General features: G+C 51.7%; 14 protein-coding genes across 14 annotated transcripts; 6 read left to right on the forward strand and 8 right to left on the reverse strand.

Moving 5' to 3' along the window:
* Window positions 1–185: 185 nt before the first annotated feature.
* BJX67DRAFT_377013 (putative transmembrane glycoprotein) lies at window positions 186–2,969 on the reverse strand (the record flags this gene model as incomplete). The annotated part of the gene is made up of 1 exon (XM_071032004.1): window positions 186–2,969. The coding sequence occupies one exon, from the start codon at window positions 2,967–2,969 to the stop codon at window positions 186–188; it is 2,784 nt and encodes a 927-aa protein (XP_070891162.1).
* A 562-nt stretch (window positions 2,970–3,531) lies between these two features.
* On the reverse strand, window positions 3,532–4,032 carry BJX67DRAFT_377014 (GNAT family N-acetyltransferase; the record flags this gene model as incomplete). The annotated part of the gene is made up of 1 exon (XM_071032005.1): window positions 3,532–4,032. One exon carries the CDS (start codon window positions 4,030–4,032, stop codon window positions 3,532–3,534), a length of 501 nt encoding a protein of 166 aa, XP_070891163.1.
* Window positions 4,033–4,264: 232 nt separating this feature from the next.
* BJX67DRAFT_341737 (mitotic-spindle organizing protein 1) lies at window positions 4,265–4,927 on the forward strand. Its single transcript, XM_071027934.1, has 3 exons — window positions 4,265–4,494; window positions 4,584–4,661; window positions 4,726–4,927. Exons 1-3 carry the CDS (start codon window positions 4,417–4,419, stop codon window positions 4,795–4,797), a joined length of 228 nt encoding a protein of 75 aa, XP_070891164.1. The 5' UTR covers window positions 4,265–4,416; the 3' UTR covers window positions 4,798–4,927.
* BJX67DRAFT_341740 (uncharacterized protein) lies at window positions 4,928–6,698 on the reverse strand. Its single transcript, XM_071027935.1, has 5 exons — window positions 6,522–6,698; window positions 6,166–6,460; window positions 5,891–6,112; window positions 5,563–5,835; window positions 4,928–5,506 (listed from the first exon to the last, which is right to left on the reverse strand). The coding sequence occupies exons 1-5, from the start codon at window positions 6,540–6,542 to the stop codon at window positions 5,133–5,135; spliced, it is 1,185 nt and encodes a 394-aa protein (XP_070891165.1). The 5' UTR covers window positions 6,543–6,698; the 3' UTR covers window positions 4,928–5,132.
* A 140-nt stretch (window positions 6,699–6,838) lies between these two features.
* BJX67DRAFT_102098 (putative ATP dependent RNA helicase) lies at window positions 6,839–9,251 on the forward strand. The gene is made up of 3 exons (XM_071024205.1): window positions 6,839–7,217; window positions 7,282–8,937; window positions 9,000–9,251. The coding sequence occupies exons 1-3, from the start codon at window positions 6,993–6,995 to the stop codon at window positions 9,129–9,131; spliced, it is 2,013 nt and encodes a 670-aa protein (XP_070891166.1). The 5' UTR covers window positions 6,839–6,992; the 3' UTR covers window positions 9,132–9,251.
* Window positions 9,252–9,358: 107 nt separating this feature from the next.
* On the reverse strand, window positions 9,359–10,287 carry BJX67DRAFT_377017 (PITH domain-containing protein; the record flags this gene model as incomplete). Its single annotated transcript, XM_071032006.1, has 3 exons — window positions 9,359–9,779; window positions 9,953–10,064; window positions 10,143–10,287. The coding sequence occupies 3 exons, from the start codon at window positions 10,285–10,287 to the stop codon at window positions 9,359–9,361; spliced, it is 678 nt and encodes a 225-aa protein (XP_070891167.1).
* Window positions 10,288–10,599: 312 nt separating this feature from the next.
* Window positions 10,600–11,721, reverse strand: BJX67DRAFT_341748 (ESCRT-III subunit protein VPS20). The gene is made up of 3 exons (XM_071027936.1): window positions 11,517–11,721; window positions 11,037–11,400; window positions 10,600–10,976 (listed from the first exon to the last, which is right to left on the reverse strand). The coding sequence occupies exons 1-3, from the start codon at window positions 11,558–11,560 to the stop codon at window positions 10,755–10,757; spliced, it is 630 nt and encodes a 209-aa protein (XP_070891168.1). The 5' UTR covers window positions 11,561–11,721; the 3' UTR covers window positions 10,600–10,754.
* Window positions 11,722–11,802: 81 nt separating this feature from the next.
* Window positions 11,803–14,296, forward strand: BJX67DRAFT_341750 (putative AAA family ATPase/60S ribosome export protein Rix7). Its single transcript, XM_071027937.1, has 3 exons — window positions 11,803–11,939; window positions 12,006–12,248; window positions 12,300–14,296. Exons 1-3 carry the CDS (start codon window positions 11,892–11,894, stop codon window positions 14,199–14,201), a joined length of 2,193 nt encoding a protein of 730 aa, XP_070891169.1. The 5' UTR covers window positions 11,803–11,891; the 3' UTR covers window positions 14,202–14,296.
* Window positions 14,297–17,016, reverse strand: erb1 (ribosome biogenesis protein ERB1). Its single transcript, XM_071027938.1, has one exon. The coding sequence runs from the start codon at window positions 16,853–16,855 to the stop codon at window positions 14,474–14,476; it is 2,382 nt and encodes a 793-aa protein (XP_070891170.1). The 5' UTR covers window positions 16,856–17,016; the 3' UTR covers window positions 14,297–14,473.
* Window positions 17,017–17,029: 13 nt separating this feature from the next.
* BJX67DRAFT_341755 (Zn(II)2Cys6 transcription factor rglT) lies at window positions 17,030–18,608 on the forward strand. The gene is made up of 2 exons (XM_071027939.1): window positions 17,030–17,251; window positions 17,321–18,608. Exons 1-2 carry the CDS (start codon window positions 17,089–17,091, stop codon window positions 18,478–18,480), a joined length of 1,323 nt encoding a protein of 440 aa, XP_070891171.1. The 5' UTR covers window positions 17,030–17,088; the 3' UTR covers window positions 18,481–18,608.
* A 197-nt stretch (window positions 18,609–18,805) lies between these two features.
* BJX67DRAFT_341758 (Paf1-complex subunit LEO1) lies at window positions 18,806–20,688 on the reverse strand. Its single transcript, XM_071027940.1, has 3 exons — window positions 20,339–20,688; window positions 20,085–20,265; window positions 18,806–20,025 (listed from the first exon to the last, which is right to left on the reverse strand). The coding sequence occupies exons 1-3, from the start codon at window positions 20,533–20,535 to the stop codon at window positions 19,024–19,026; spliced, it is 1,380 nt and encodes a 459-aa protein (XP_070891172.1). The 5' UTR covers window positions 20,536–20,688; the 3' UTR covers window positions 18,806–19,023.
* Window positions 20,689–21,374: 686 nt separating this feature from the next.
* Window positions 21,375–22,364, forward strand: BJX67DRAFT_377023 (Mob1/phocein family protein; the record flags this gene model as incomplete). Its single annotated transcript, XM_071032007.1, has 3 exons — window positions 21,375–21,615; window positions 21,677–21,791; window positions 21,845–22,364. 3 exons carry the CDS (start codon window positions 21,375–21,377, stop codon window positions 22,362–22,364), a joined length of 876 nt encoding a protein of 291 aa, XP_070891173.1.
* Window positions 22,365–23,085: 721 nt separating this feature from the next.
* BJX67DRAFT_377024 (uncharacterized protein) lies at window positions 23,086–23,559 on the reverse strand (the record flags this gene model as incomplete). Its single annotated transcript, XM_071032008.1, has 1 exon — window positions 23,086–23,559. The coding sequence occupies one exon, from the start codon at window positions 23,557–23,559 to the stop codon at window positions 23,086–23,088; it is 474 nt and encodes a 157-aa protein (XP_070891174.1).
* Window positions 23,560–23,933: 374 nt separating this feature from the next.
* On the forward strand, window positions 23,934–26,110 carry BJX67DRAFT_341763 (rhomboid protease PCP1). Its single transcript, XM_071027941.1, has 5 exons — window positions 23,934–24,858; window positions 24,913–25,016; window positions 25,069–25,402; window positions 25,477–25,651; window positions 25,706–26,110. Exons 1-5 carry the CDS (start codon window positions 24,015–24,017, stop codon window positions 25,959–25,961), a joined length of 1,713 nt encoding a protein of 570 aa, XP_070891175.1. The 5' UTR covers window positions 23,934–24,014; the 3' UTR covers window positions 25,962–26,110.
* Window positions 26,111–26,540: the final 430 nt, after the last annotated feature.

Raw genomic sequence — 26,540 nt, forward strand, 5'->3', positions numbered from 1 at the left:
GAGAGGACCTCAAGGGTGCTCCCAAATCTTTCATGGATGCTCACGCTGTGGGATTTCTTGGAAGATTATGCCAACTATAATTTCACAACCTTCGCGATTATTGGAAATGCGAGATGAAAATTTCCCTAAACAGAACAGAATGGTATCTACTTAGTCAAACCGGATAAGCACCTCCAAATCAGACACTACACAAATGCTATATCGCTGAGCACGCTTTCTGTGAGCTCTCTCTGTAAGCCGCGTTGGTAGCTCGCATCCCGCTCAACCGTCCGCATCCAACTCACCCGGCGAGCCTTTGCGTCGTATTGCATTGACGACGTCGAAGGGCTCTTCCGAAGCCGACGCCAATTTTGCAGTGAAGGGCTCGATCGGGACCATCGACGAGGGCCAGATAGCTTCTGGTGTTCTTCAGCATCATACGCCTCTCCAGCGCCGTCACGCCTGGCATTGTTTAGACTCAGCTCGCTGAAGAAACGAGGGAGGGGTGCGAGAATCTTCGAATAGTGCTCTGCTAAACTCGACTGGCTTGGCCCGTTCTTCAGAGCTGCCAGCGGCTGCACGTTAAGCGACTCTTCGGATAAAGAGCTTAAATAGGTCGAATGACGATAGTCGTCCGTATAGACGGACCCTGACAAGGCCAGCGACCGAGGGCGCTCTCGCGGGAGACAGCCATCATTGTCTATAGCGCTGTTGAGAGTATCTGCTCGGCTCGCATTGCTCTGGGCTCGCTCTAAAGCGCGGAGGCTGGACGATACGCGACGACCGATGTGCCCCGCTATAAAAGGGTTGGAAGAATGTCGGCTCTTTGCGCGGCCTTGGACGAATGCCTCCAACCAGTCCGACTCTGAAGTGGTCAAGCTATCTTGATCCACGGTACGCACACTCACCCTCTTCGAGTATTCTTGGCTATCCTTTGTGCGAGGCGGAGGGCGAGGAAACAGCGGCGCCAGATTCCCAACGCTGCTTCCCTCACTCGGCAGTGATGCCTGGGTGTTCTGCCAGGAAACCTTCACGAATCCATGTCCTGGTGGTCCAATCCCCCCCGCTCCATGGCCCGCGCCACTGAGCCTTACTGGGAGCCCCGAAGAGGCAGAAGAAATACCACTCGATCTTCTAGACCACCGTTTAGATCGTGATGATAATGCAGAGTTTCGTTTCAGTGATCTTCTTGGCTGAATTGACTTGAGCGGCTCTCTCCTCCCAGAACGATTTGAGAAACCCCTTCGCACCGGCGGACTGCTCTGGAAAGATAAGCGATTAGGCTTGGGCGCGGGCTCCTCAGGTGGTTTATTCTCGTTTTGTTCGGGCTCTTGCAGCGGAATAAGCCCCCATTCAATTGCCGAGTCTGGCAAAGTGCTCTCTGTTCCCAGTGCTCGTTGGGTAGTTACATTCCTGCCTTCGCTATTATCATTCCACCAAGGCTCTAACTCCAATTTCGGAGGCTTCGAACCTGGTGGAGGAACTTCGCCCATGGAAGGAGGATCTCCCTGTGTAGTATCCTCGAACGGCTGGCAGTGCGATAATCCAGGCCCAAATGGCTCTGGCGGTAGTGCCTTCTCTTCGAATCCCTCCCCTTTTTGGTGATTCGCCCACTGTTGCCTGCGACGTCGACAGCATAGGAGAAGGAAAGCAATCCCCACGCAGCCCAATGGGATGAATATTGCCATCGCAATAATGCCAGCTTTCTTCCCGCCGGAACCTCCCGAATCACTGGAGCTACTTCCTGCCCCGGAGGAGTTTTTCTCCTTAACGGTATTAATGATGAACTGTTTGTCATCCTCTGTAGCTCCTTGGCGAGCCGTCAATCGGATTGTATAACTGTCCGGGTGAGCGTGTGATGGCACTTCGCCGAAGAGAGTCTTGTTGTCACGATCGTAATGTAGCCATGGCAGCTTTTCCCCTAGGTCGACATCAAGCTGGACGGAGTCATCAGTAAGAGCGGAGTTGTTAAATATACATGTGAAATATTGACCAATAACGGCATCACACTCATCAAAGCCAGGCCGGAAGAATTGTGAGTACCGGAGAGATACAACAAGCGTGGCCACATCCTGATATGTGTCCTTCACCATGATAGTCACGTTCTCATTTTTCCCATCGTCCGGGGGAGTACCGGTGAAGGATAGGTATTGTTTATCAACTTCCAGCCAATCCGGCGCATCGACCTCCGTTTGTACCAGCGCATCAGTGGTCGGTTTGGCCCCGTCCAAAGACAAGGTATCGGCAAAGCGAGGACTATTGAACCGTTTCCCCTGAGTAATAGATAGGGGCTGGGCGCTTTGTTTGAACGACAGAATGTGGGGGCTGACGGTTATCGCGAAGGTCATGGTAGCTGCACTAAATCCGGACACGTCGGAAGCAACCAAGTTAAGGTTGAAAGTCTGAGGCCCAATATTGGGCGTGGTACCGTAAAACCGAAGCGAGGATTGGTCGAAACCAATCCAGGACGGGAGTGGTGCGTTATCTGGATATGACGTTCCATAGTAGACCGTTGACGGACGAGTGTCTGTGAAAGTTTCCGGATCGAATGAAAATGAGAAAGAGTCACCAGAGCGTACGACCACGTTAGAGGGAGCAGATGTTGGGCCTTTCGCTTCCAGCTGGGGCCCGAGAGATTTCCCCGGCTTTGGACCGTCCTCTGCAGTCACGATGAGAGTTACCTGCATACTAGCAGATCCTGTCTGGTCAGACGCAATAAGGGCAAACGTCCGTGATCCAGTATCTTCTTTCTTCGGGGTCCCCGACAACGCGCGAGACATGCTATCCACCTTTAGCCATGATGGAGCGTTTGAGAGTGAGTAGGTTGCTCGAGAGTCGCCTCCGCCAAAGGTTCCCTCGGAAAAAATGAAGCTGAACGGCTGAGATACACGCGCCACAGGAGGTAGCTGCGCATTGATTGGGTAATTCGCAACTAAGTTCGCATTCACTGCAGAGAGGACACTTAGGAGAATAAGTGCAAAGAGCGCCATAGCCCTAAAAGGATAGTGAACAGCCCAGGTTGTATATTTTTCGAACTCTAACCCACAATAGCACTGTTTGCAAGCGCTTGGAAGAACATCTGGGAGATCCTGTCTCTGCAAAACAAGAAGCTGGATTGTGGAAAGTGAGCATAGGATTCGAAAAGTAGCTGCGGGTGGGAAAGTGGTGCCCTTCGGGGACATTCTCACGGGGTGTCCGACCCAGGGGCCCGTTCTATACAGGAGAATCCTCGGGCCTTCGTGACCCTTCAAAAAAGCCATACCTGGATTTGTTTGACGTCACATAGGCATGGGAATGGTTAGAGAACGCGGGACCGGCGCGATAAAGCTCACGTTGCGAAATGCACAATCTGCAAGGGATGCTCCTAGAAGCCTAGGAACAGCGGCTTGGGCCAACCATGTGCATTGATTTTCAGCAGGACTCGGGGAAGAAGAGAGACGCCAGGAATAAGATTCTCCCCTTATCCAAGATGAAACCCTCGAAAAGAACCCTCTCCAAAGGGTTGAAAAGCCAAACGGCCCAAGGAGTGGCGCAGGAGTGATAGGGGCATGCTCAAGTGCCACTCTCAAGGCCGAGAGTCATCTTAATTCCAGCGCGTCCTGGCGAATAGTAATCAGGAAGTTCCTCATGTTCCTCAAAGCCAATCCGGAGATACAGAGATCGCGCATGTTCCCTCGCTTTATCGACCCAGAGATGAATGTATTGGCAGTCTTCGTTTCGAAGCCGAGCCCGAATATACTCCATAAGTTGCATGCCGATGCCTTTTCGGCGAAACGGCTCTGCGACACAGATCTTGTGCAGCCATGCTACCCCCTTCTGCCGAGCATAGACGGCATATGCAATCAAAGGCAGGGGTGACTGTGCGCCCTGTGACGTCCACGTCACATAAAGCACCCTCGTGTTAGGCTTCTTGCGCCAGAGCTCTTCACAAAATGGGAAAGCCTCGCTGGCGGGGAAGGACTTTTTCTCGACGCGTGCAATCTGGGCCAGGATCTCGAATGCCTGGGATTTGCCCAAGGAATGAATGTCGGATATCGTCAGATCCTCCAACATTCTTGAGCCCTCCAGGATCCACATCCGACGCGTTTTGGAGATGGGGGGAACAATCCTGTAGCACGTTGTATTCCAATGGCTCTTGAGTCGAGGGGTTAGAAGAAGAATGGCCCCAGTCAAAGGTGAGAGAGTCCGACTTGAAGTCCAAACCTGAACCGAACGAGGTTGGTAATTACCGTCATAAAACCAGTTTCTTACCACCTGCAGGTCGGCAAGGGCACACCAACTGCCAGTGCCTTCAATTGTGACAACTTCAAGTTGATATAACGAAAACCAAAGCTGCTTGTCACCACTGGCACGATTGAGCCCCAGATCCACGGTCAAATACATTGGATTAAATCAGCACAGTCAGAGAAAGCAGCACTCAAGTCGTCCTACCTCAGAATGCCACCGCAATCCGACGATAAACGCCAGGCCGCCCGCGAAGTCATTGACATTCTTCACGAGATTTCAACGCTTCTTGTACGCTCTACTCTGATTCATTCTTCCATCTGGCTTTCCAAAATCATCCCCAGATAGAATCTTTGGATTACTTTGCTCATTCATTCCAGAATACGCGTCTGGACCGAACCGAGCTCTCTCTTTGCGTGTCATTGATCGAGAACGGAGTCAACCCTGATGCACTTGCGGTGAGTTTGACCTCGAATGTTTCCGCGGTTTCATGCTAAGCACTGATGATTCGGCATGGTCCAGACCGTGATAAAAGACTTGAGGAAAGAAGCTGCCGTCACTTCGCGTGCTCTCCCAAACGAGTCACCGGAATGATTGCTCTAAAGCTACTAGTACTTTTGGTGTTCGCTGTTCATTTCATCCGAGTCCTTTGATGCACTATTGTTTTTGTTTATTCCTCGAGAGATACCCGTATTTAATGTTCAAAGATGCTGCAATTGGTCCATGATATCCCCAGTATAGTAACATCACAAGTTGGATGATAAGTATTCAAGGAACTAAGGCCTCTCGGCTTCCAGTAAGACAGTCTCTGGTATCATAAACATCACCTATGGCATAAATGACAAGACAGTACAGATATGGCGGCAACAACATCAACTACTAGGCTCTAGGGAAATAGAAACGGCTGAATAATAACGAACTGAGCGCGCTTATGAAGATTTCAGAGTATTCTCTGCTTTAGCACCGTCTTTTGAAGGGGAACCAAGCTCCTCCGATACCGCCTCGCCTGTGGCTTTCTGCACACGTTCACTTTCTTCAGTGGTTACTTGGTCTTTTACCTTCGTGTCTTTCTCGTCATCACTATCACCTAAGCTGAACGGGTCGTTTTCCCCAATGGGAGATGGTTCAACCGTCGACAAAGGCTGCCATTTACTCTGCTTTGGCCCAGCACCGGAAGGACGCTTAGCCGGTTCAGAGGCATCATAGAGATTGCCAATCTCTGTAGGCGGTCCCTCCTGGAATGACACCTTGCGTCTGTCTGGCGAAGGGTTCGCAAGCGGCCGTGGTGGACGGGGTGGAGGAGCTATGACACACATTAGCAAGACGATGTAAGTTGGCACAATGCAGCAGTAGTAAAACCTTCTGTATCCCTCAGCTCAAGGGCCGAAAAGTCATCACTCAATACTTGCGGATCCGCATCATAGCGTTCTCTATCTCCACTACGACGACGTAGATCGCCACTTCTGCGCGGTCGGCCATAACGCTCCTCTCCATATTCGCGCGCATTGTGATTGTCATACTCTTCCTCTTCGCCATCAAGGCGCTTTTTCAAATTCTGAACCCATGAGCTGACCTTACTTTGGGTGTCAAGGAAGCCCTTGCGGATATTTTCACGAATCACGGGAAGATCATCTGTCGCACTGTTAGAGGACAGAGATGCAATCTACTGATCAGTACGAAAACGTACCATCGAAGAAGTTGTACTCCTTCTCGTCCGACTGCTCACTTCCCCTCCTTTGCTGGCTGTAAGGGTCGTCGTTTCCCCCACGGGGCGGCTGTGCTCGGCGACTGTAGTGTTCGGCGAGTTGACGAGCATATTGCTCATCGGCTTCCAACTGCCTTTGTGCTGCGGTTGGGCGTGGTGGCTTCGGGGGAGCGTAGTCATCTTGTGCATTTGGATCCGTCATGCCTGTACAAGTCTGTCAGTCCGCAGCGGCCAAAGACTAGGTCAAGAACACGAACCGAGGAGGGCATGGAAAGCTCGTTCAACGTCGTACGCGCTTGCCGTTAAGACGGCCTTGATGACAGACGCCTCCACCGAGGGAAACGCTTCTTTGAGTGTATTCTCTGCTTGCTGTTTGGGAGACAATGGGCGAGGTGGCTTTGGCGGGGCAGCTTCCGTAGTGGTCTGCTGGGCTGGAGCCGACGAGCCGGCAGTGACGCTGGTCTCTTGAAACTCATCGTCGAAATCCAGAGGGCGTGCAGTGGTTGGGGACTCTGGTCTTGGACTCAGCGGCCCAGTGGGCGGCTTATTACTCTACTGAGAGGTAAGTGGCTTGTCCTGAGGTGTATGCGGGGGATGGAGGGCGGCGGCGTACGCTCTTGTCTCCGTCCGACATAATGTTGCCAGCTCTCAAAGTGTACAAGAACACTCAAATTCAAAATCGCAAGGGCAAGCCAGATTTGGATCTGGGAGACGAAAAAGAAAGAGGAGCTGTGGCGAAGACAACCCTGGTAGGCAGGCAGCAATTGGGATAATTGAGGCTGGCTGCGATTGGAGGCCAAGTCGGAGCCTCCAAGCATCAGCCACTGGTCTGTTTGGGGATGCGCAGTGACGTTGACCACGTGATATCTCCACAACGGGAATAGTACGAGGAAGCTCTCAAAATGTACCTAGGTAATTGAGACCCTTCAACTAAGTGTTTGGCTTCGTCAATCCCACACAACTTCGGTAGATTGACGAGCGTGGAGATTCCCAGTGTGCCCTCGAGATGTCTGATATGGAGTATTTGACAGACTGATTCTCTATTCGGTTGACATTCCGAGCTATTTGCAGCACCATTGGCGAAATGGCTTCGGAGCTGGACATCGGGACAAATTTTATTCCATCACTATATAAGCCTCCCTCATTGCTTCCCATTGCAAGGCATAAGGCCGCCTTGCTGTATCTCGTGGAGACCTATCCCGTTACCATTGTTGTTGGACAGACTGGAAGCGGGAAAACAACGCAGCTGCCCCAGTATCTTGACCAGGCAGGATGGTGCGCAGGCGGGAAGGCCATTGCCGTGACACAGGTAATATTTCTTCCCCAACTATTTGTAATTCCCACCGAAACCTCCATTAACGCTCAGATGTTAGCCTCGTCGAGTGGCTGCCACGACGGTAGCAGCGAGAGTCGCGGAGGAATTGCGTTGCAAACTAGGTGAGGATGTCGGCTACTCAATTCGATTCGAGGACCAGTCATCCGCGTCCACAAGAATCAAGTTTCTCACGGACGGTATGCTACTTAGAGAGGCACTTGTAGACCCTCTTTTATCGCGATACTCAGTAATCATGGTCGATGAGGCACACGAGAGGTCTCTGAGCACAGATATACTGTTAGGGGTTCTCAAAAAGATACTGAAGAGGCGCTCCGAGCTCCGAGTTGTGGTCAGTAGTGCGACCTTACAAGCAGAAAGCTTTCTACGCTTCTTTGCTGGCAACGAATTCCAGCGGGACCCCGACGGTGAGATAGGTGGAAGCGTTGGAAAAATCATAAGTATCGAAGGACGAACGTATCCGGTCGATATGCTCTTTCTTGAATCACCGGCGGAAGACTACGTCGAGCGGAGCGTCAAAACAGTGTTTGACATCCACTTACAGGAAGGAGACGGTGATATTTTGGTTTTCCTGACCGGCCGAGAGGAAATCGAGAGGGCAGTCCAATTGATTTCTGAACGCGCTGCGACGCTCCATCCGAAGGCTCAATCTCTGCAACCGCTGCCTCTCTACTCTGGCCTTACGACAGACCAACAAATGTACGTCTTTGAACCGGCCGGGGAAAACACGCGGAAAGTGGTGGTGTCGACAAATATCGCCGAAGCGTCTGTGACTATAAACGGGATTGTATACGTTATCGACTGCGGCTTCGCAAAGTTAAGAGCCTACAATCCCAACACAGGGATCGAAACATTGACAGCAGTGCCGATATCGAAGGCTGCAGCTGTTCAACGAGCCGGGCGAGCTGGAAGAACGAAGCCTGGGAAGTGTTTCCGTCTTTATACACAGCAGGCATATGAGCAACTCCCTGAGGCTACTATACCGGAGATCCAGCGATCTAATCTGGCCCCTGTGGTAATGCAGCTCAAAGCCTTGGGAATAGACAATATTGTCCGGTTTGACTTCCTGACTTCGCCCCCAGCGGACCTTGTTGTACGTGCATTTGAGCTGTTATACTCATTGGGGGCCGTTGACGACTATGCCAAGCTTACGAAGCCATTGGGGACAAGAATGGCAGAGCTTGCCATTGACCCTATGATGGCGAGGGTGCTCCTTTCGGCGCAGTCCTTTGGTTGCCTGAGCGAAATTCTAACAATTGCTGCGATGGTCAGCCTTCAAGGTGCAGTTTGGGTTCAAAATGACGGGGATAAGAAGCCGTTGGAGAGCAGTCGCCGAAAGTTTGCGGTCGAAGAAGGTGACCATCTGACTTACCTCAACGTTTACCAAGCGTTCGTCACAAAAGGAAAGAAAGACTCCAAATGGTGTCGCGACAACCTCCTAAACTATCGGTCACTACAGCGAGCGGTTAGCATCAGAGCCCAACTCAAGCGATACCTCGAACGCTTTGGTGTGAAAGCCGACGAGCATTTTCCCTCTCAGCCCCGGCAAGTTGATCTTGCGAAGCCCGCTGAGCAAATACAGCGATGCCTTACGACTGGTTATTTCGCCCATGCAGCAAGAATGCAGCCTGACGGCACTTTTAAAACGATCAGTGGGGGTCTAACCCTCCATGCCCACCCCAGCTCATTGATGTTTGTAAGTAATCTCTCTCCTTTTATCCTTAGAAGTTGATTCTCTAGCTCACGCGGTAAGCGTAGAATCGGAAAGCGGACTGGGTAATCTTCCACGAGATATTGCAGACAGGCGAAAAGACATTTATTCGAGACATAACTAAGATAGAGAAGAGATATCTTCTCGAATATGCCCCGAACTACTACAAGGTTCAATAACTTGATGCGTCGAATAATCGACCATTAATTGGTTGATATGAGTCCAGCTCTATGATCCACCCAGGAAGGTATTTTGCGATGCAACTTTGACTGGCAAACTTGAATCCAGTGTGACATTCGTGACCCATCGTTTCAATACGGTGGTATATTCCATCAGGACCGTATGCGACGGGGGTGTCACAGTGCCGGTGGATTCATCCTGCCTTCTGCAGACCATCTCCCCCTGTTTATTGGCCAGGCATGATCCTACCTCCAACACCACTCACACCAGGAATCGCAATATGGTCATTCGGGTTAGCCGCCGCTTCATACAGGAAGCTCACAGGCTCCCTATTCAGAGCCATAAACTGGCCCTTGAACCCGATATACCCAACTTTGGTCACGTCCTCCTCCCCATCGCTCCAGTTATCCTCGAAGAACAAGGTGATGGAGGTTGTGGCGTTCCAGTGCGCACGGTTCAGTGGTAGTTCGAAGACATCAGCCCCTGGAATCGGTTGCGGGATCTCGAGTGTCTGGGTCGGTTTTAGGTCCGACGCTGTTGAGAAATCTAGATCGTCGCGGTTTTTGAAGAGTTTGAGGGTTTTGGGCGCAGATGGTGTTGGGGCAGTGTAGATGAGGATCGAGTGGGCGTTGACTTGGCCGGTGAATCTATATATAGTTGATGGGCAGTTAATTGAGGGTTCGCGCGTTCTTGTGATCTCGAAACTTGATAGCGATAGTGATTTGAGTTGGAGGAGGGGCACCGCGGGGTAAGTTAGACAGCAACAACAAGAGCACAAGGAAGAGGGATGCAGTCTGTTCGAGGAAGACAGATAACGTACGGAATATACATCAACAACTGCTCGTCTGCGTCACTCTCCAACTCTGGCTCATCATTCTGCCTTTCAGCCCATGTTTTCTTGACAATCGCAGCTCCAGACTTCGGCGTTGCTTCTGTGCCGCATTCAACCGTTAGAGATTGAATCGAAGCGCAAAGAAAGTGAAAAGGAACGTACAGGGCTCGAGACGTACCGTTTAACGTAATGATTGAGTCGAATTGAATCTGAGAGTAGAGGACGGACTGAAGCGCGGGGGTAATGTCGTTCGAGTGGTCGTGGCTGTCGTCCCCCTCGCCGTGACAGTGGTTATGGTGGTTGTGAGAATGATGGTGTGACATGGTAAAGCAGTATGGATTTCTCTTGAGAAAGAACGAAAGTAGTTCCTGATGGAAGAGTAGAGGCGGCGCTACTGGAAGGACCTTAGAGGCGAGACTCCGAAGGGGTGGGCTTCTGCACGATGACCGTTTTTCTGCCTCATGAACGACAATTCATCGATGTTGAAGCCCTTCGTAGGGACGAAAATTCTCTCCACTTCTTGAAAATAACGCTTTTTCCTGAACTACGTCATTTCATGTTTCAGATCTACGATCCCACAAACCCGAGAATATGGACTGAAAGTAGCCCGAGCACTCCACGTCCAAGAGACACCAGATAGAGGTAGCGGGTATATTAGCTATCACAATGATTCAACCACAAAACCGCAGAAAAACAGAGATCTAATACTCTTGTTAAAACTGCAACCTAACTCCAGGAATGCTTCGATCGCCCAACTAGAAACCGATTTCACACAGTATCCATTCCAATATCAGGCTGGAATCGCGGTCCGCTCTCTGGTTCTAGCTCTGGCTCTTGCTTTCTGCCTCTCCAGCTCATCCTCCGGTTCTTGCTTTCCTCCTGATGGCAGCCCTATCGGAGCAGTTGGGAGGTCAACCGGGCCCTGTACTTCGCGGCGCAGAGCCTCCAATTCATCCTCTACCTCGTCCTCGTCCTGGTTAGATAGGTGTCCCGCGAGCATCTGACTGATTTCCTATACGACCAGTCGCGTCAGCTACAAGATACTCGAGGAGAACATATCATCATTCCCTACCTCTTGATAAGCTCTAGCCTCCTCGTTTTCTCCCATCAACTTCTCTACGCCCTCAATGCCTCCCATCTCCTTACGGATAGTCTGCAGAACCTTGGTGCCTTGCTGTAGCCCGAAGAGAACATCCTTCTGCACGAGGGCAAATTCAACCTGAGTGGTTAGCTGCTCTAGCTGTGCAAGCTGTGCATCAGTCTTTGCGAGAAGCGACTCCTGGTATTTCTTGCGACGCAGGGCGAGCAGGGCGCGTTTTCGATCATCTCGGGCCAGGCATTCTTTTGCAATTCCGGTTTCGCGGTCTGTGAGTACTGTAATACGTTTCTGGTACTGATGTAGTTTGTCGCGCTGATTTTTCATATTAAGGATCGCTCTATGCAGCAAGAGGAAGCTTTAGTATCCTTCTCGCTATCTGTGCCGCCTGTTGCGGGTGCAACGGTGCTGAAACCATAAGGGTATATGAGGGGAGGGGTGAGAGTGAGAGCTCACCGATCTTGTGCAGATATTTTATGGGAGCTATTCGTGTTCCCCATTGTCACCGCATGTTGTCGCCGTGCAGTGATGGCTTGTCTCGAGCGCTGCGATTTCAAGCACGAGGAGAACCTGCCGATAAGAGCTGGGGAGCGGTCCAGCCCTTCGGGGGATGACGTGAGGACGATCGTCCACCGCCAGCGGTACGGTACTGTACGGTATGGTACGACGATTTTTACGCCTCCTAGGAGCAGCATGAATTTCCGGGGAATGGTCCACCGAGAAGTTCAAGACACCGGCCCATCTATTCTCCGACCTTTAAAATTATTGGAATCCTTGGCCAACGATCACAATTGAAAAGCTTCAGACAATATCCTGCTTGTTCCGGAGGAGATGCGTCGCGGAGGCAGACCAACTTTGAGGCAGGGCCTTGACAAGGAGGTGTGACAACCAGACTATCTTTCCCACTCGCTGTGACTGCCTCTGATCCTCTCTCCCCACTCCCAGGTCTATCAAGTTGTGCGCAAAATTCTCGACGACCAGGCCGAGAATCCCCAATTTCGTCTATCGGTCACTGCAATCTACGACTCGATCAAACGGTCAAATTCCAGTCTCAACCGAAAACCTAAAAGAATCCTCGAAGACAGCATTGAACGGGTTGTCGAAGTTCTCAAAGCCGATATACTCGGAGAAGATGAGACTGACTCGATAGATGGTGATTTCGCTGGGATCGAGGAGCAGTCAGCACCCGTACGGCTTTCCTCGTGCGTGCACCAACTATATCTTTGTTGACATAATCAGGAATCAAATAGCATGAATAAGGCCCTTGTAGGCCAATGGAACACGGCGTCCAAACCCCCAAAACCCGAACCCAACAACACAGAAAATGGCACACCTGCGACGATATCAACGAAGAAGCGACACCATGGAGGCGACTCTCACTCATCTAAGCGGCGCAAGGCAGAAACTACCGTCGACCGATCTCCTCCAACCCACGTGAACCTTTCCGATTTGGGGGGACTAGACGATGTGGTTCAGCAACTCGGAGAGCTTGTTATTCTTCCGATGACACGCCCACAAGTCTATCTATCCTCTAATGTGCAGCCCCCCCGCGGTGTGTTACTACACGGTCCGCCAGGATGCGGGAAGACCATGATCGCGAATGCCTTCGCGGCAGAGCTCGGGGTCCCATTTATCTCTATATCTGCCCCGTCTATCGTCTCGGGTATGTCGGGAGAGTCGGAAAAAGCCCTCCGAGAGCATTTCGAAGAGGCAAAGAGATTAGCGCCTTGCCTTATTTTTATCGATGAAATAGACGCCATCACACCGAAACGTGAAAGCGCGCAAAGAGAAATGGAGAAGAGAATCGTCGCCCAGCTCCTAACGTGCATGGATGACCTATCCCTGGAGAAGACAGATGGGAAGCCAGTCATTGTTCTGGCGGCCACAAACCGACCCGACAGTTTAGATGCTGCCTTGCGCCGTGGAGGCAGATTTGACAAGGAAATTAACATGACAGTCCCCTCCGAGCCTGTCCGCGAGCAAATTCTTCGAGCACTCACCCGCAAGATGCGCCTTGCGGATGACCTCGACTTCAAAACCTTAGCCAAGAGAACACCAGGGTTCGTAGGCGCCGATCTAAATGATTTGGTTTCTACCGCCGGCTCTGCGGCGATCAAGAGATACCTAGAGATATTGAAATCCAACAGCAGCGAAGAAATGGATATTGAAGAGATGGACGAAATCAGCCCTAAGGTCAAGGAGCTCCGACGGCTCATCAACCATGCAAAGGAAAACCCAATTGGCAGCGAAGCAGAAATTGTCCTCGTGTCAAACGCGGATTTCTTCACTGCCCTTCCCAAGATCCAACCGTCTTCTAAACGTGAAGGCTTCGCCACAATCCCTGACACAACTTGGGCGGATATCGGCGCCCTGGGCGGTATTCGCGAAGAACTCGCCACTGCAATCGTTGACCCGATCAAGAACCCTGATGTCTACGCTAGCGTGGGTATCACTGCCCCAACAGGAGTTCTTCTCTGGGGTCCCCCGGGTTGTGGTAAAACGCTGCTCGCGAAGGCTGTGGCCAACGAATCCCGGGCAAACTTCATCAGCGTCAAAGGCCCCGAACTCCTCAACAAGTACGTCGGCGAATCTGAGCGCGCCGTTCGCCAGGTCTTCGTCCGCGCCCGCTCCTCTATTCCTTGTGTCATCTTTTTCGATGAACTTGACGCCCTTGTGCCCCGCCGCGACGATACCCTTTCCGAGGCATCTGCTCGCGTCGTTAACACGCTACTCACTGAGCTCGACGGCCTGGGCAGTAGCCGCCAGGGCATCTATGTGATCGCAGCTACGAATCGGCCAGATATCATCGACCCCGCCATGCTTCGGCCCGGTCGTCTAGAAACCCTCCTCTTCGTGAATCTTCCATCGCCCCTGGAACGAGCCGAAATCTTGCAGACGCTTGTCCGTAAATTGCCGATTGAATTCAACGACGATCTTCAACGTCTGGCCGAGGAGTGTGAGGGGTTCAGTGGTGCGGATTTGACTAGTCTGCTGCGGCGCGCCGGGTACAGTGCTATTAAGCGGCGGGATGGGATCAAATTCGAGGACTTTGTTGCTGCGAAGGCGTTTATCCGGCCCAGCGTGACGGATTTGAAAAAGTATGAGAAGTTGAGGAGGGATTGGAGTGGCGGGGTTGTTTGATGCCGCTATTGTTACACGCTGCATATGTTGACCGTTGGGTCGATCGATCCACCCTATAGATGCTGAACCGCATTAATGGCGTATAGACGACAGGATTTCTGTTGGATTAGGTTGTATACCTCACTATAATCGCTAGAATCATACGAGACACTCAAGTAATGAACTTTTTATGCCACGGATATCAACAGAATGGTTCTATATACACCTGAACGCCCGTTCTTCAAAGGCACAGAGGGAATTGGCAGTAAACTGTATGCACGGAAGCCGAGAGATTACATCCACAAACGGCACGTTCCATCTGCGCCCGCACTAACACACCACGCTTCCCGAGGATGCCAGTCAATATCCAAAACACCAAGCTCCCCCGTAATTTTGTGGCCCTTGAGGACCTTTAATGGAACGATAGTAGCATTGCTGAGCATGTCACCGGTAACATTGCCGTGGAAGATCTGGAGAGAGCCGTCGTCACTGGCGTCGGCGAAGAGAGGGTAGCGGCCGCCAGGGTGGAACTTGACGGCACGGATGGCCTTGCGATGATAGCGTAGGGTTTTGTAGGGGCGCTGTGAGAGCTCGAGATCGTGCCATAGGAGCCGGCGGTCGTAGGAGCCAACGATGAGATTGTCACCACCGGCAGCGGTGGAGGAAGTCGGATGGATGTCGAAGGAGGAAATCCAGCGCGCACCTGGTTGGACAATCTTAACGAGAAGTTGACGGGAGAGGTCGTAGGCGCGGATTGTCCGCTGGTTGGCGATGAAGAGAATGGGCTTTGATGGGTGGAAGTGGGCTGTCTGTGGGGGCCCGCCTCCCTTGATGCGTCGACGGAAGGGATATTGAGTTAGGTGTTTGGAGACAGTGTGAATTGCTATAGCCACCGAGGCGGGCGTAGAGGAACCGGAGCACACAGTCACGAAGTAGTCTCCGCGGCGGTGCCACGAGATCGATTTAGCGACGTAGCGAAGTGGGATAACGGCGCATACGCCAGAGTCGGTGAGCGCTCCTGAGGGCCGGATCCATTGGGGAGAAGTGCTTTTCTTTTCCTCGCCTGCATCTCTTGGAGCAGGCTTTGATGCTGCGTATCCCCAACCGGCGTCAAGCACTTCCAAGCTAGCTTGCTCGGTCTCAGGGTCTGTAATGGGTGGGACTGCGAGGAATACGTTGTCGGATGCGGCAGCGGCAAGGATAAGGGCATCCTTACCCGGCCGCCAGCGTACAACATTCACCGGTTCATCGTCACTCAGCTTAATGCTCCATAGCTGGCGGCCAGTGAGTAACTCCCAAACGCGAGCTGTACCATCGTCTCCACCAGTGGCGAGCCAAATACCCGTAGGGTCGACAGCAATGCTACGAACACGGCCTTTGTGTCCTCTGAAAACAGCAGCGCATGCAGTAGGAAATGGTTTCAGTTCTTCCGGACTGGGAAGTTTGGGAAGTAGGCTCTCAGGGTCAATGTTTAGCTTGCTCCTCCGAACCCTTGGCGCGAGGTAGAGATCCAGGCATCTTTCAAACTTTTCCTTGACGAAATTCTCGTAGCCAGGCACCTTGCGAAGAGAGCCGAAGTCATTAGGTAAAAATTCTTGCTCTCTATCCTCGGGGTCGGCCTCTTCCCAAGCTTTGCGCTCCTTCTTATCAGGCAGATACTCAGGTGGGGGGTGGTAGCTCTCCTCATAACCCGGCGGGGGAAGCTTAGGGGCAGGGATGTGCATGGGGTGATCAGGTCGCTCTCCCTCATCAGCCCACAGGTCATACTTTATTAAGGCCTTTTCCTCTTCGTCTTCTTCCGTGGGAGGTTTGTATGGAAGGATACGGCCCTCTCGAATCGCCTTCACGATCTTCATAACACGCTTGGCTTCGTGTTTCGACGGGACAAACCGACGCTTCGGTTCCGGCGCAGCGCTAAGGGGCATGATCTCCTTCTCGGTCGTGAACCACTCAAGTAACGGCTCATAGGGGTTGTAGCCCTCCTCAGGAATCTCGTTCATCTGCACCTTGCGCAGCAGTTCAAGTTCGTCCTGACTCAGTTCTAAAGGTTTACCAGTCGAAGGATCGGTAAGGCCTGTCCAGCCTTTAGGTATCTCAATCGTGTCGAGCAATGCATCGAGGGCTTCTCCTTTCGCAGGACGCAAGATCTTCTTGCCGTTGATATCATAACCAATATGGGGGTACTGATCGTAAAAAGACAGAGGAATATTGCCGATAGTGTTCCCGTCCTCATCGACATCGGAGTAGTCAGAATTGTCGTCGGGATTGATTTCATCGTAAATGTAACGGTCATTGCCATTGGCATCCTTCTCAATCCGATAGTTCGGTTGTTCCTCTTCCTCCTTGCTAGAGCTTGGGTTACCTTTGGAAGAATCTCCCGGTGGAAACGTTGTGCCAGGGCCTTTCTCAATCACGGTGCTGTCGTTCCCATCCGATGGAATCTCATCGCTATCAAGCTCCTCCTCACCGTTCTCATCCTCACTGTCGCTAAAATCATCGATCAATTCGATCTCTGAGTCGCTATCGTCCTCGTCGCTTGAAAGTTCGTGCGCATTGTCTGAAAGGTCACCACCCAGATCCCCAGCACCCAGCTCATCGCCGGAAAAGGGTTCTGCTTCCTCCTCAACATCACGGGTAACCGCCTTGCGTTTCTTCGAGGCTTTCAAAGCGGGCATGACGCCAAGACACTGCTGATTGTTCTTAACACCAGATCCTCGCTTTCCGGACTTTTTTTTTCCTTAGAAAATGTCGGTTTGATTCTGACCGCCCACGTGATGCACCGCTTCCCTAATTGAGACTTCTCATTGGGAAGATCAAGGCGTCCCATTACTTTATCCCACCCTTTGGTTTACTCTCCAATATAGATCAGAATCTGGCGTCGCTTGCTTGCTACTGCGCACGGTCGTCCATGTCATACGAGCCTACAATGCAGAACGATCCTTTCCAGTGGAGCCACCCACACCATGTCTCCACCGGCGACTCGATGATACGGGATTCGTCCTCCGCCGCATTGGACTCGGCAGAGCTTCAATCGTCGTCCATCAAGCGACATGCGGCCTGCGACGAGTGTAGTGAGTTTTTGCCCCCTTGAAGTGTACTCGATTTTGCTGTCAGATTCACTAACTTGACTTTGGTGATAGGGAAGCGGAAGCTCAAATGCTCTGGTGAACTTTCAGGATGCAGCCGCTGTATCAAGCAGTCTCTTGTCTGCCACTACTCAGTGCAGAAGCAGATGGGACGGCCACCTAAGAAGCGGGTGCGAGAAGACGACATCGACCTGTCATTTGTAGACCTTCCCAACGATGATCCATGGGCCACACCTGCGGCAACTCATAAACCAATGTCAGATCTTGGAGCCGCGATCCCCGGGATATCAGAGGAACCCCAGCTATTCTCCTCAATGTATCCAACCCCATTTAATTTGCCATACCACTTATCGACTAACGAGGATCACCACCATACATGGCAACTGGCGCCAAACGAAAGTTTATCCTCAGTCCCTGCAACAACCTCTCCTTGGCCGGATTTCTCTAGCGTTTCAGCAGCAGCTCCCAATCCATTCACAATGCCACCAAGCCTTACGCCTCCCATGCCACACTCAGATTCAATACCACAGTCCCCGTCGAATAATGACTGCTCTTGCCTATCGTACCTCTATCTCTGCCTCAGCCATCTATCCTCTCTCAAACCCTTCCCGATATCCCAACACACCATCTGTTCGTTATACATCTCTGCTAGAACCGCTCAAGCAGTCATACGCTGTCAAGCCTGTCCGACTAAGTTTGATACAGGCCTACAAAACGTCATGCTCACAGGCACCCTTCTTAATGTGATTGCTGATTCATGGCTACGGGTATCCAAAGCTGATGCCATGGAACTTGGAAGACAAGTTGCTCCCCCCCTTTATACAGCAGCTGTCAGCAAATCCCCAGATCCAGTAACCGCTTGGAAGGACCATCTTCGTCAATTGGTGCGACATCACGTTATACGCGGACCTATGGATCCAGTCGCTAAAACCCAATGTGCGATGGGGACACCGAGTTTGATCGATCTCATTGAAGAGATGGAGGCCCGCCAACGGCGTTGGCATGAATCTCCTGACTCCCATCCGCTTCCACACTATCAACGACTCGATAACCCGTCTGGTCAGGATTGTTCAAGTCAGCGCGGTGAACAGGATCTGCTCTGTCTCCGCGTCGCGAAGAGCGCGAGAAACGTTATCGCCAAATTTGATTTCCAGCCGGACGACTACGAAGATAGTCCCCCTTCTTTGTCTCCTGACAGTAGCGTTTCACCGTGACATGACACTTGATGGTTTGCTTGCGCCTTTGGCGTCGGAGTTCTAGGTGGCGTTTTTCTAATTACTATACCAGGCCTCTCTTATAAACGCATGGCCATCAATCAAATATCAAGGATCGCAAATCTAACCTTTTTTACTTTTGAATAATCATTCAACTTTAAGCACGGGACGCAGTGTTTTTTTGCAGAGCGTAGTTCCCTCGAATCCCCGCCGCGTCCATGCCCTAATAATCCAACCAGGAAGCACACTTGCGTCCAAGAACCTTGAAACTCAGTCGAGCAAGTGCAGCGGCTAATTCAGGATTTTGAAAAGAGATGATACAGCCAGATAGACGAAGTCCTTGTTTCGATAGATTTCTATTCGATGATTGCCTTTCCCCATTCTCTCAGTAACACCAGAAAGATTCCATGTTGCCGTCCGTTCGCCATCATTTTCAGCCCAGAGTAGGTAAAATACAATTATCACTAATCAAACAGAAAGGTGGTATTATTGCGATATAAGGTGTCAGGAAGTGATTCGCGGAATAAATCAAGATACGTAGATTTACTCCTCATCGTCATCATCCACGACATAACGATTCTTCTTCCTTGCCGGCGGCGATCCTGCGCCAGGTGCAGGAGAGGCGCGCTTCTCTTTAGGTCTTGACGGTGGGAGGTCTTCCTCCTCTCCTTCTGCATCCACATCATCATCTTCCAATATGTCTTCCTCCTCTTCGTCGTCATCCACCACCTCCAATTCTTCATCGCTGCCCACGAGAAAACCGTCGTCTTCATCGTACTCGTCTTCTCGTGTCCGGCCGCGGCGGTCGTACTCTTCCTCGTCGTCAGTGTAGATCTCGCCCCTTCGATTGGGCCGCCGCGGCTTCCTCGCACGGGGTCTCGTTGTAAGCAAGCCGTCGTCATCTTCCAATCCACCCACGGTAAGTCCGGCACCACCAGTGCGGTGTGACATGCCATATCGGCGTCCGCGGTCCATCTCTTTGTCTGCTTGTTGTTCGCGACGACGTGCTGCCTTTAATTTCTCTCGCTCCGCGAGCTCAGCCTGTCGCTTAGCAAGCTCGGGATCCTCCTTCACTTCAATAACTGGTGCCGATCCATCGACTGTCTTCTTGCCACCGCGAGCGGCGGCGGCCAGGGACTCCTGCAGCCGCTGTACTGCATCGTCAGTTTCCACAGCTGTAGGATAGACGGTGAGTCCATGAGTAAGATGTGAGGTCAGCCTTAGTACGCCCGACGTCTCAGACACCGCTCCAAGATACACGTGTGAATCCAACTTCGTGTCGTACTCGCCCGACCCGTTGAGAGGCGCGAGAGGTTTCGTCGCGATCCTATATTGTTCTTTGGGGGCCGACGCGAGCTGAAGGGTCATGGATCCATCCTCCCAGCGTATAATGCGTGCATTTGATTGAATGAGGGACTCGTCATTGGGGTCGTGGCGCCAGCAGAAGGATGTCGCCGCAGTGGAATAAGGTGGTGCAACGTAGGTCTCCGGGTTGAATTCTTCTGTTTCTATTGAGAGGAAATTTGGGACCGGCATTGTGTAGACCTGCGACAGCGCAATGAGCATCTGGAACATCACCAGATCCAAGGGATGAGAGCACAAACCTCGCCATTGGAGGTCAATGGCTCCGGAGCCCGACCCAGACTTAGATCCATTATATTCACCGTTTCCTGGAACGCCCCTGCCCCTTCATCTTCATAGTCCATACGATCGCCAACCCGATCGTAGCGATCCTCATCATCTGCTGAATCGAGCTCCGCATCGTCTAGTGTTCGTTTAGGCCGACTGGTAACTCATTAGCAAATTCGTTTACAGAACCAGTTGCCACAAAACATAAGAATGATGTAGGTTGGCGCACTCAGTGTCTTGGTCAAACCCTCCGTCGGAGCCATCTGATCCAAAGAGATCTGCGTCATCGTTGTCAAGGCCATTCATGTTATCAGCATCAGACGCAGCTGCAGGACTTCCAAGGTCGCTTCCAGCACTGCTGAGAGCTTGACCACCGCCGCCCCGCGCAGGACGCCGAATCACGTCCTCTTCGTCGGAAGAAGACATAGTTGGTCAAGTAGGGAGAGAGCCAGCTCAATTGGGGAAGAGGAGAGAAATTAAGCTCGGTGATAAGACGTCTTGAACACAAAACAAGAGACGTATCAAACTGAACCCCCAGGTTACTACTTGCTGCAATAGACGTATCTGCAACAATCTTGACAATAGAACTTGAGCGAGGTGAATCTGAATCCAGGCCTGAGGCTGCGATAGCTGGAAGCTCAGTTATTCCATTCCGAACCGAGAGAAGCTTAGCGCAGGCAGCTCCGCAGGGCCAGACCGAGTCCCCGACGCTGATTGGGACAACCAAAAGACCCCAAGGCCGATTATTGAACCCAAGAGCCGCTGCTATCTATCTTCATCCTCAGTCCATCCTCCTCCGTCGTTCCCTTTTGGACAGGTTTCTTGAGCTGCGTGGCTGGTTTTCCGATCAGGGTCATTCATCATGGCGACTTTCTTCCAGAGTGTGTAAGTCATCTCCCTTCCCTTGAACCAATACCAAGTGCAAGTGATTTCGATCCCCTCACATTCTCTCCCCTTCAATGCATGCCCAAGACCGCTGCAAGCATGGTAGATATGGTGCCGTACTTCCCCCTAAAAAGCTTATTGAATGGCACCCCTGAAGACATATCAAGAAATAGTCACCATTTGAGCCTTTTTTTTCATGTCGCCTTCCCATGTCGTTCTTTTCACCTCCCAATCCCTCTATGTTCCCCCTTTTCCTTTGCTTCCATCTCTATCCCTCCCCCACGCCACCTCGAAATCACCAGGACTAACCTGACCAATTCAACAGTCGCCAGGGCTTTGGCCGAGGGGGAAATAACAAAAATAATAACAACGCCAACAAGATGAATAACGGAAGTCCCGCTCAGTCACCCGCTCCACAGGTCCCTCACTCGGGTCATGTGTCGAACTCACCTTCTCTTAACTCGAACCACTCTGCCATAGAGAACAATGCCATTTACGAACAAGATGCATCCAAGTACTTTTTCCAGGAAAAATATGCCCCGCTCAATGTCAAGGGTAACTTCTTGACGCTCTGTGCTTGCCCAAAAAATGTGGAACTCGGGGAATGGCTGGCTCATCAGAGTAAGTAGCCTCTACCCCGCGACGAGGAGACAGGGGCTAATTCATGGTTGCATTGACACAGTCGTTGAACAATATCGTCTCCTCCATGGCATGCTTCAGGTCATTCAGGAAGTGAATTCTCACACTGGCCTCCCAATCTGCAACGAGACTACTTGTCCAACCATGTCCGCTGGTCGGTACGTTTTAACAATGTCACCTAACCATGTGCCCTGCGCTAATAGTCATGAAGTTTAACCTACACTTGGCTTGTGGACTCTCAGGCTGCCAAAATCTCGGCACCCAAGTTCATCAATCGCGTGGAGAAGTGGATTGTCAGCAAAATCCACGACCCCGTTATGTTCCCCACAGAGAAGGTCACCGGCATGCCCGATACGTTTGCCCTAGGCGAAGCTACAGGCGCCCCCGCCTCGGATGCGGGCCCCAATTCCGCTGGTGAAGACTGGATTGGAAAGTCCAGCGGCTTCCCCCGAACCTTCTACAAGGACTGCCAGGGCATTATGAAGCAGATGTTCCGTTGCTATGCGCATCTGTATCATGCGCACTGGCTTAATCCTTTCTGGCACATTAACAAGCACGAGATTCTTAACATGTGCTTCGTTCATTTCGTTACCGTCGCCAAATACTATAAGCTTGTGACTGACAAGGAAATGGAGCCCATGCAGCCTCTGATTGATCTTTTCATCAAGCAGCAGCGTATCCCCTCGGAGGCGCTCGCTGGTGGTCACTGGGGCCAGCAGGGCTCTAGTTGAGCGAGATAATATCATTCCCTTTCCTCCCCTGATGACCGACGTACTCCCAACCTGGAGTTGGAACGAGATTTCATTTAAATTCACCAGTACTGTCATGGCCGCTCCTACATTCGGTTGCGGTCATATCCCCGGACGCGGGCGGACAGGCCGATGCGACACGGTTGAAGATTCCAGCATTGAGCACGCAGAGCGAATATTCGGTTTTAGTTTTCAAGCATATCCCTTTTCAAATCTTGTCTCACATGTCAAATACATCTCTTGAACAATATTCCATCAGTTGCAGTACAGACATATTGGATGGATGGCATGCATTGCATAATTCCGGGTCCTACTCATTAATATGATGCGGATTGACCAGATGATAATTTAGCCAGATCATCCAGATCAGCCAGATCAAGCGTTCGATGAAATGGCCCATCCGCGCTCTCATTGCCGTAAGTCGGCCGAAAACCAATAGGAGGCTGCCAAACGAGAGCATCCATAGTGGAAACATGAACAAGTCCGTAGTGTTAGGTGGTAGCATGGTGGTAGCTGGTGAATCGAGAACGCGCCTCTTGAAATGTTCACTGAGGAGCCCTCATATTCGAGATGGTCACGGTGTGGCAGAGAAACAAAATGGCGGCTCCCACCAGTATCCTCAGCCGAGGCGGTCATGGCGGCCAACGCACATACCAATTTGGACTCTGGTCGAACAGATTAAAGAAGGATGACTGACTCGTAATCAAAGGTACACCCCTCCAGCTCCCCCATCATCATCATCATCATCCCGATCTATGGATTCCCCAGTTGGCGCAGTAGGAGTGCCATGGCCGTTCACAGAGTCAGTTGTAGACTCCGATTCAGTAGGCTGCTCCCGCGCCTGCGCTCCCCCTGCCTTCGCCTCGTCATTGGCAATCTCATCCAAATCAATCCACCGCTGCCCCCTTCCCTCCACCTCGGCCTTGCACAGCTGAATCCGCTCGTTCATGGACTCCTCCACGCCTTCGTTCTCAGCGATATACCCCTCCAGCTCTCGTTTGTCAGTCTCGCTCTCGCATGACTCTGAGATGAATGCTCGAAGCTCTTGGTTTGAGCGCTGAAGATGGGAGATGGAGTTCCTGAGTTCGGCGACTTTGGCGTAGAGGATGGGGAGGGAGAGCTCTTTTATCGCTTCGGCGAAGGCGGCGGGGTTGATGGGGAGGGATTCGGAGGACATTTCTCTGGATTTTTCAGTTTTCACTAACTGCAGTTGGGTGTTAATCATTAACTTTCAATAAGCGAGGAGCTGGTGTTATGGTCAGGTTGATTTGATGGAGATGATGGTGGGGGCAATGATAATCGTTTGTCGTATATTCTGACATCGATGACGGAACCCTCTTGCATCGGGCTTCAAGCAGACACAATGCTAGCCTTCTAACTTGGGTGAACAGACATAACATTACTAAATAGTAAGTTTGTTTATAAATTTGTATCTTGAATTCAAAAAGTCAGAGGCTCAACACTGTTTCGTCTCTGAAAAGCGGCTTCTTGTATATGCTCCGAAGGATTTCTTGGCACGCGGAGAAAAGAAAGTCGGAGCCCAGCCGGGCCATAAGATCTGTCGTTGAGTCTCAGCTCTCTGTTTCTTCGAGGTCATCTTTCAGAACAGACTTCATTTCCAAGCTGCGGGACATGAGCAATGTTTTCGGCGTAGCATGGCGCACTCCATGCTTGGGGCTTCGAGCCTCGCCTTTGCACTCGCCAAAGCTGGCAGCACAATTCCGCTTGCTCCATCAGACCTCTACGACATGGCAGCTTCATAGCGCACCCCGACAACTTCTGAGCCTCACGAGGCTGATCTCCGGAGGTCTCTCCCCCTTTAAGTCCTCTGAAACGAACCTCATACTCCTCGGGAGCCGAATCCGATCCCGATGCTTCCAAAGCTCCGCCGCTGATTCCTCCAAGCCCGCTCCCGCGCTACCGGAAAAGGGAGTGCAGTTGCGCGACAAGCCGTTCTCCAAAGAGGAAATCGATCAAATATTCGGCCCGCGCTCGGGGCTTACCCTTGCCTTGGGGAGTCGGATACTCTCCGTCCTGCAAGCCAGGCGTCTTGCAGGTACGCTCGATCTTGACCTCCCTGCCGACATCAGACGCGTTGCGCGTCCTGCTGTACTTGATGCGGGCCTTGAATATCTCCGGAAGAATTACCCGCTTGACGAAGATGCTGCGATTATTGCCCGCATCGAGCGAGAAGAGCGGGAGGAGCAAGAGAAGCTCATTCGACGTGCGGAGGAACTGGGCTTGTATAAACCCCAAAGCGGAACATATGGGGCAAAACTGGGAGAAGGGAATGATCCATCGGGAAGAAGTATTTTGAGGGAATCTCTCAAACAGAATGAGGAGAGGCTTCTCGCCGAAGCGGAGAGGAACCGGCAGGAATGGCTGGAGGGCGAAGAGAAGGACCGCGAAAAGTTGAAGCAGCATCTCGCGAAGAACACTGCCCTTCAGAGGTTTGAAGAATCATCCGCTTTGGAAGGTATGTCTCTGCTTTAGCCGGAGGTTCTATGGCCCTGCTGACCCAGTAATATAGTCAAGGGACGAGCAGACCCTCGTCAACGGCCTGTTCTTGCATGGGTACAGAAACATCATCTTCGAGCGACGGACACGGATACGGATTTCTCGGCGTTGACGACGGTAAATGGGCGAATTTCTCTGATGATTGTAATGCATGCTGATTGGGTGATAGGGAGCTCGTCTACTTCCTGCGCTTGCATTTACCGTTTTTACCCTCGGACTTTGCTATGCCTTTGCCATGACGTACGAAGCCCCAGCAAGGGCAGACCGTATGTGGCCGAGTCTTCCGCCCGCAGCTGCTACGGTGTTTGCCATTATGGGCACGAATGCCACGGTTTTCGCTCTATGGCGACTTTGGCCACCGGCATGGAGACTCCTGAACCGCTATTTCATCAGCGTCCCCGCCTACCCTCGTGTCCTCAGCCTTGTTGGCAACGTTTTCAGCCACCAGACAGTCTCACACCTGGCCATGAACATGTTTGTCTTGTGGATATTTGGCACAAGACGTGAGTTCTCGCCGCCTCTTCCCTGTCGTCTATCTTCTACCCCCCTGCCACGTGCTAACGAAACGGCATTCTAGTACATGATGACATCGGCCGAGGTAATTTTCTAGCATTGTACATGGCCGCCGGAGTTCTAGGCTCCTTCGCCTCACTGTCCACCCACGTCTTGAAGAACTCGCTATTCGTGACCTCCCTTGGAGCCAGCGGGGCAATTTCAGGTGTAGTTGTTGCCTCCGGTCTGATACATGCAAAGTAATATCCCTTTCCCGTCAACTTCCGACTGCCTCCCTACTCACAACCCATTAGTGAGAAATGGACGATTGCCTTCCTTCCGCGCGATTGGCAAGAAAAGCTCTCGGCACCGGCGTGGATGTTCGTCGCCGGCCTCGTCACGTTTGATATTGTCGGCGCCATTGTCAATCATCGCATGCCGAAGCTCGATTACTACGCGCATCTTGGCGGATCCCTTACGGGGGCCATATTCGCTTATAACTGGAGGGAGAAGCTGCGGAAAGAACGGGAGAGGAACCGGGGATGGTTGAATAGGGTGCTGTCGGGGTAGTTGCCACGGCTGACCGATTCGAGCAGTGGACCATTTAGACTTTCTTGATTGTATTATCTCCCTATTACTTCCCCCCTCCCTTTACGACTGTGAGAAGATGGCGATTTTCTAGACTTGATTGCTGAATGAATACCCACTCCGTCTTCCAACCACTTCCAGCTGCCTGTCAATCAGAATCAGCCTCTGCATGTACCAAGGCGCGGCGCAATGCAGCGTTTTCCCTGAATAAAGTAAGACAATCTGAGGGACCTGCAGATCCGCTTGTAGACAAAGAGCTCCCCACACTCAGCTGAGCTCTAGCGTCAGGTCCCTGGGCTAGATTGTACTTAGTAAAGTCATGTAGGTATCTAATGGCCCATCATGTCTGTCTTGATGCCACATGGCCAACGTGCTTGCGTGGGCTCTGGAGGGAAGGAGAGGTCTCAGTCCAATCAATAATGGCAACCCAGACCGCAAACCGCAGATTGCAAGGGAAAGTCAAAGTCTCAGAGGGCCTGGGTCTGAGTCAGAGCCAGACAGTCTGTGGTTCATGTGCTTTTTACTTTTTGCTCTTCCTTTCAGGTGGGGGGAGGTGTCGAG

The sequence above is a fragment of the Aspergillus lucknowensis genome (assembly GCF_044049455.1).
Source record: "Aspergillus lucknowensis strain CBS 449.75 chromosome Unknown BJX67scaffold_2, whole genome shotgun sequence".
NCBI lineage: Eukaryota > Fungi > Ascomycota > Eurotiomycetes > Eurotiales > Aspergillaceae > Aspergillus > Aspergillus lucknowensis.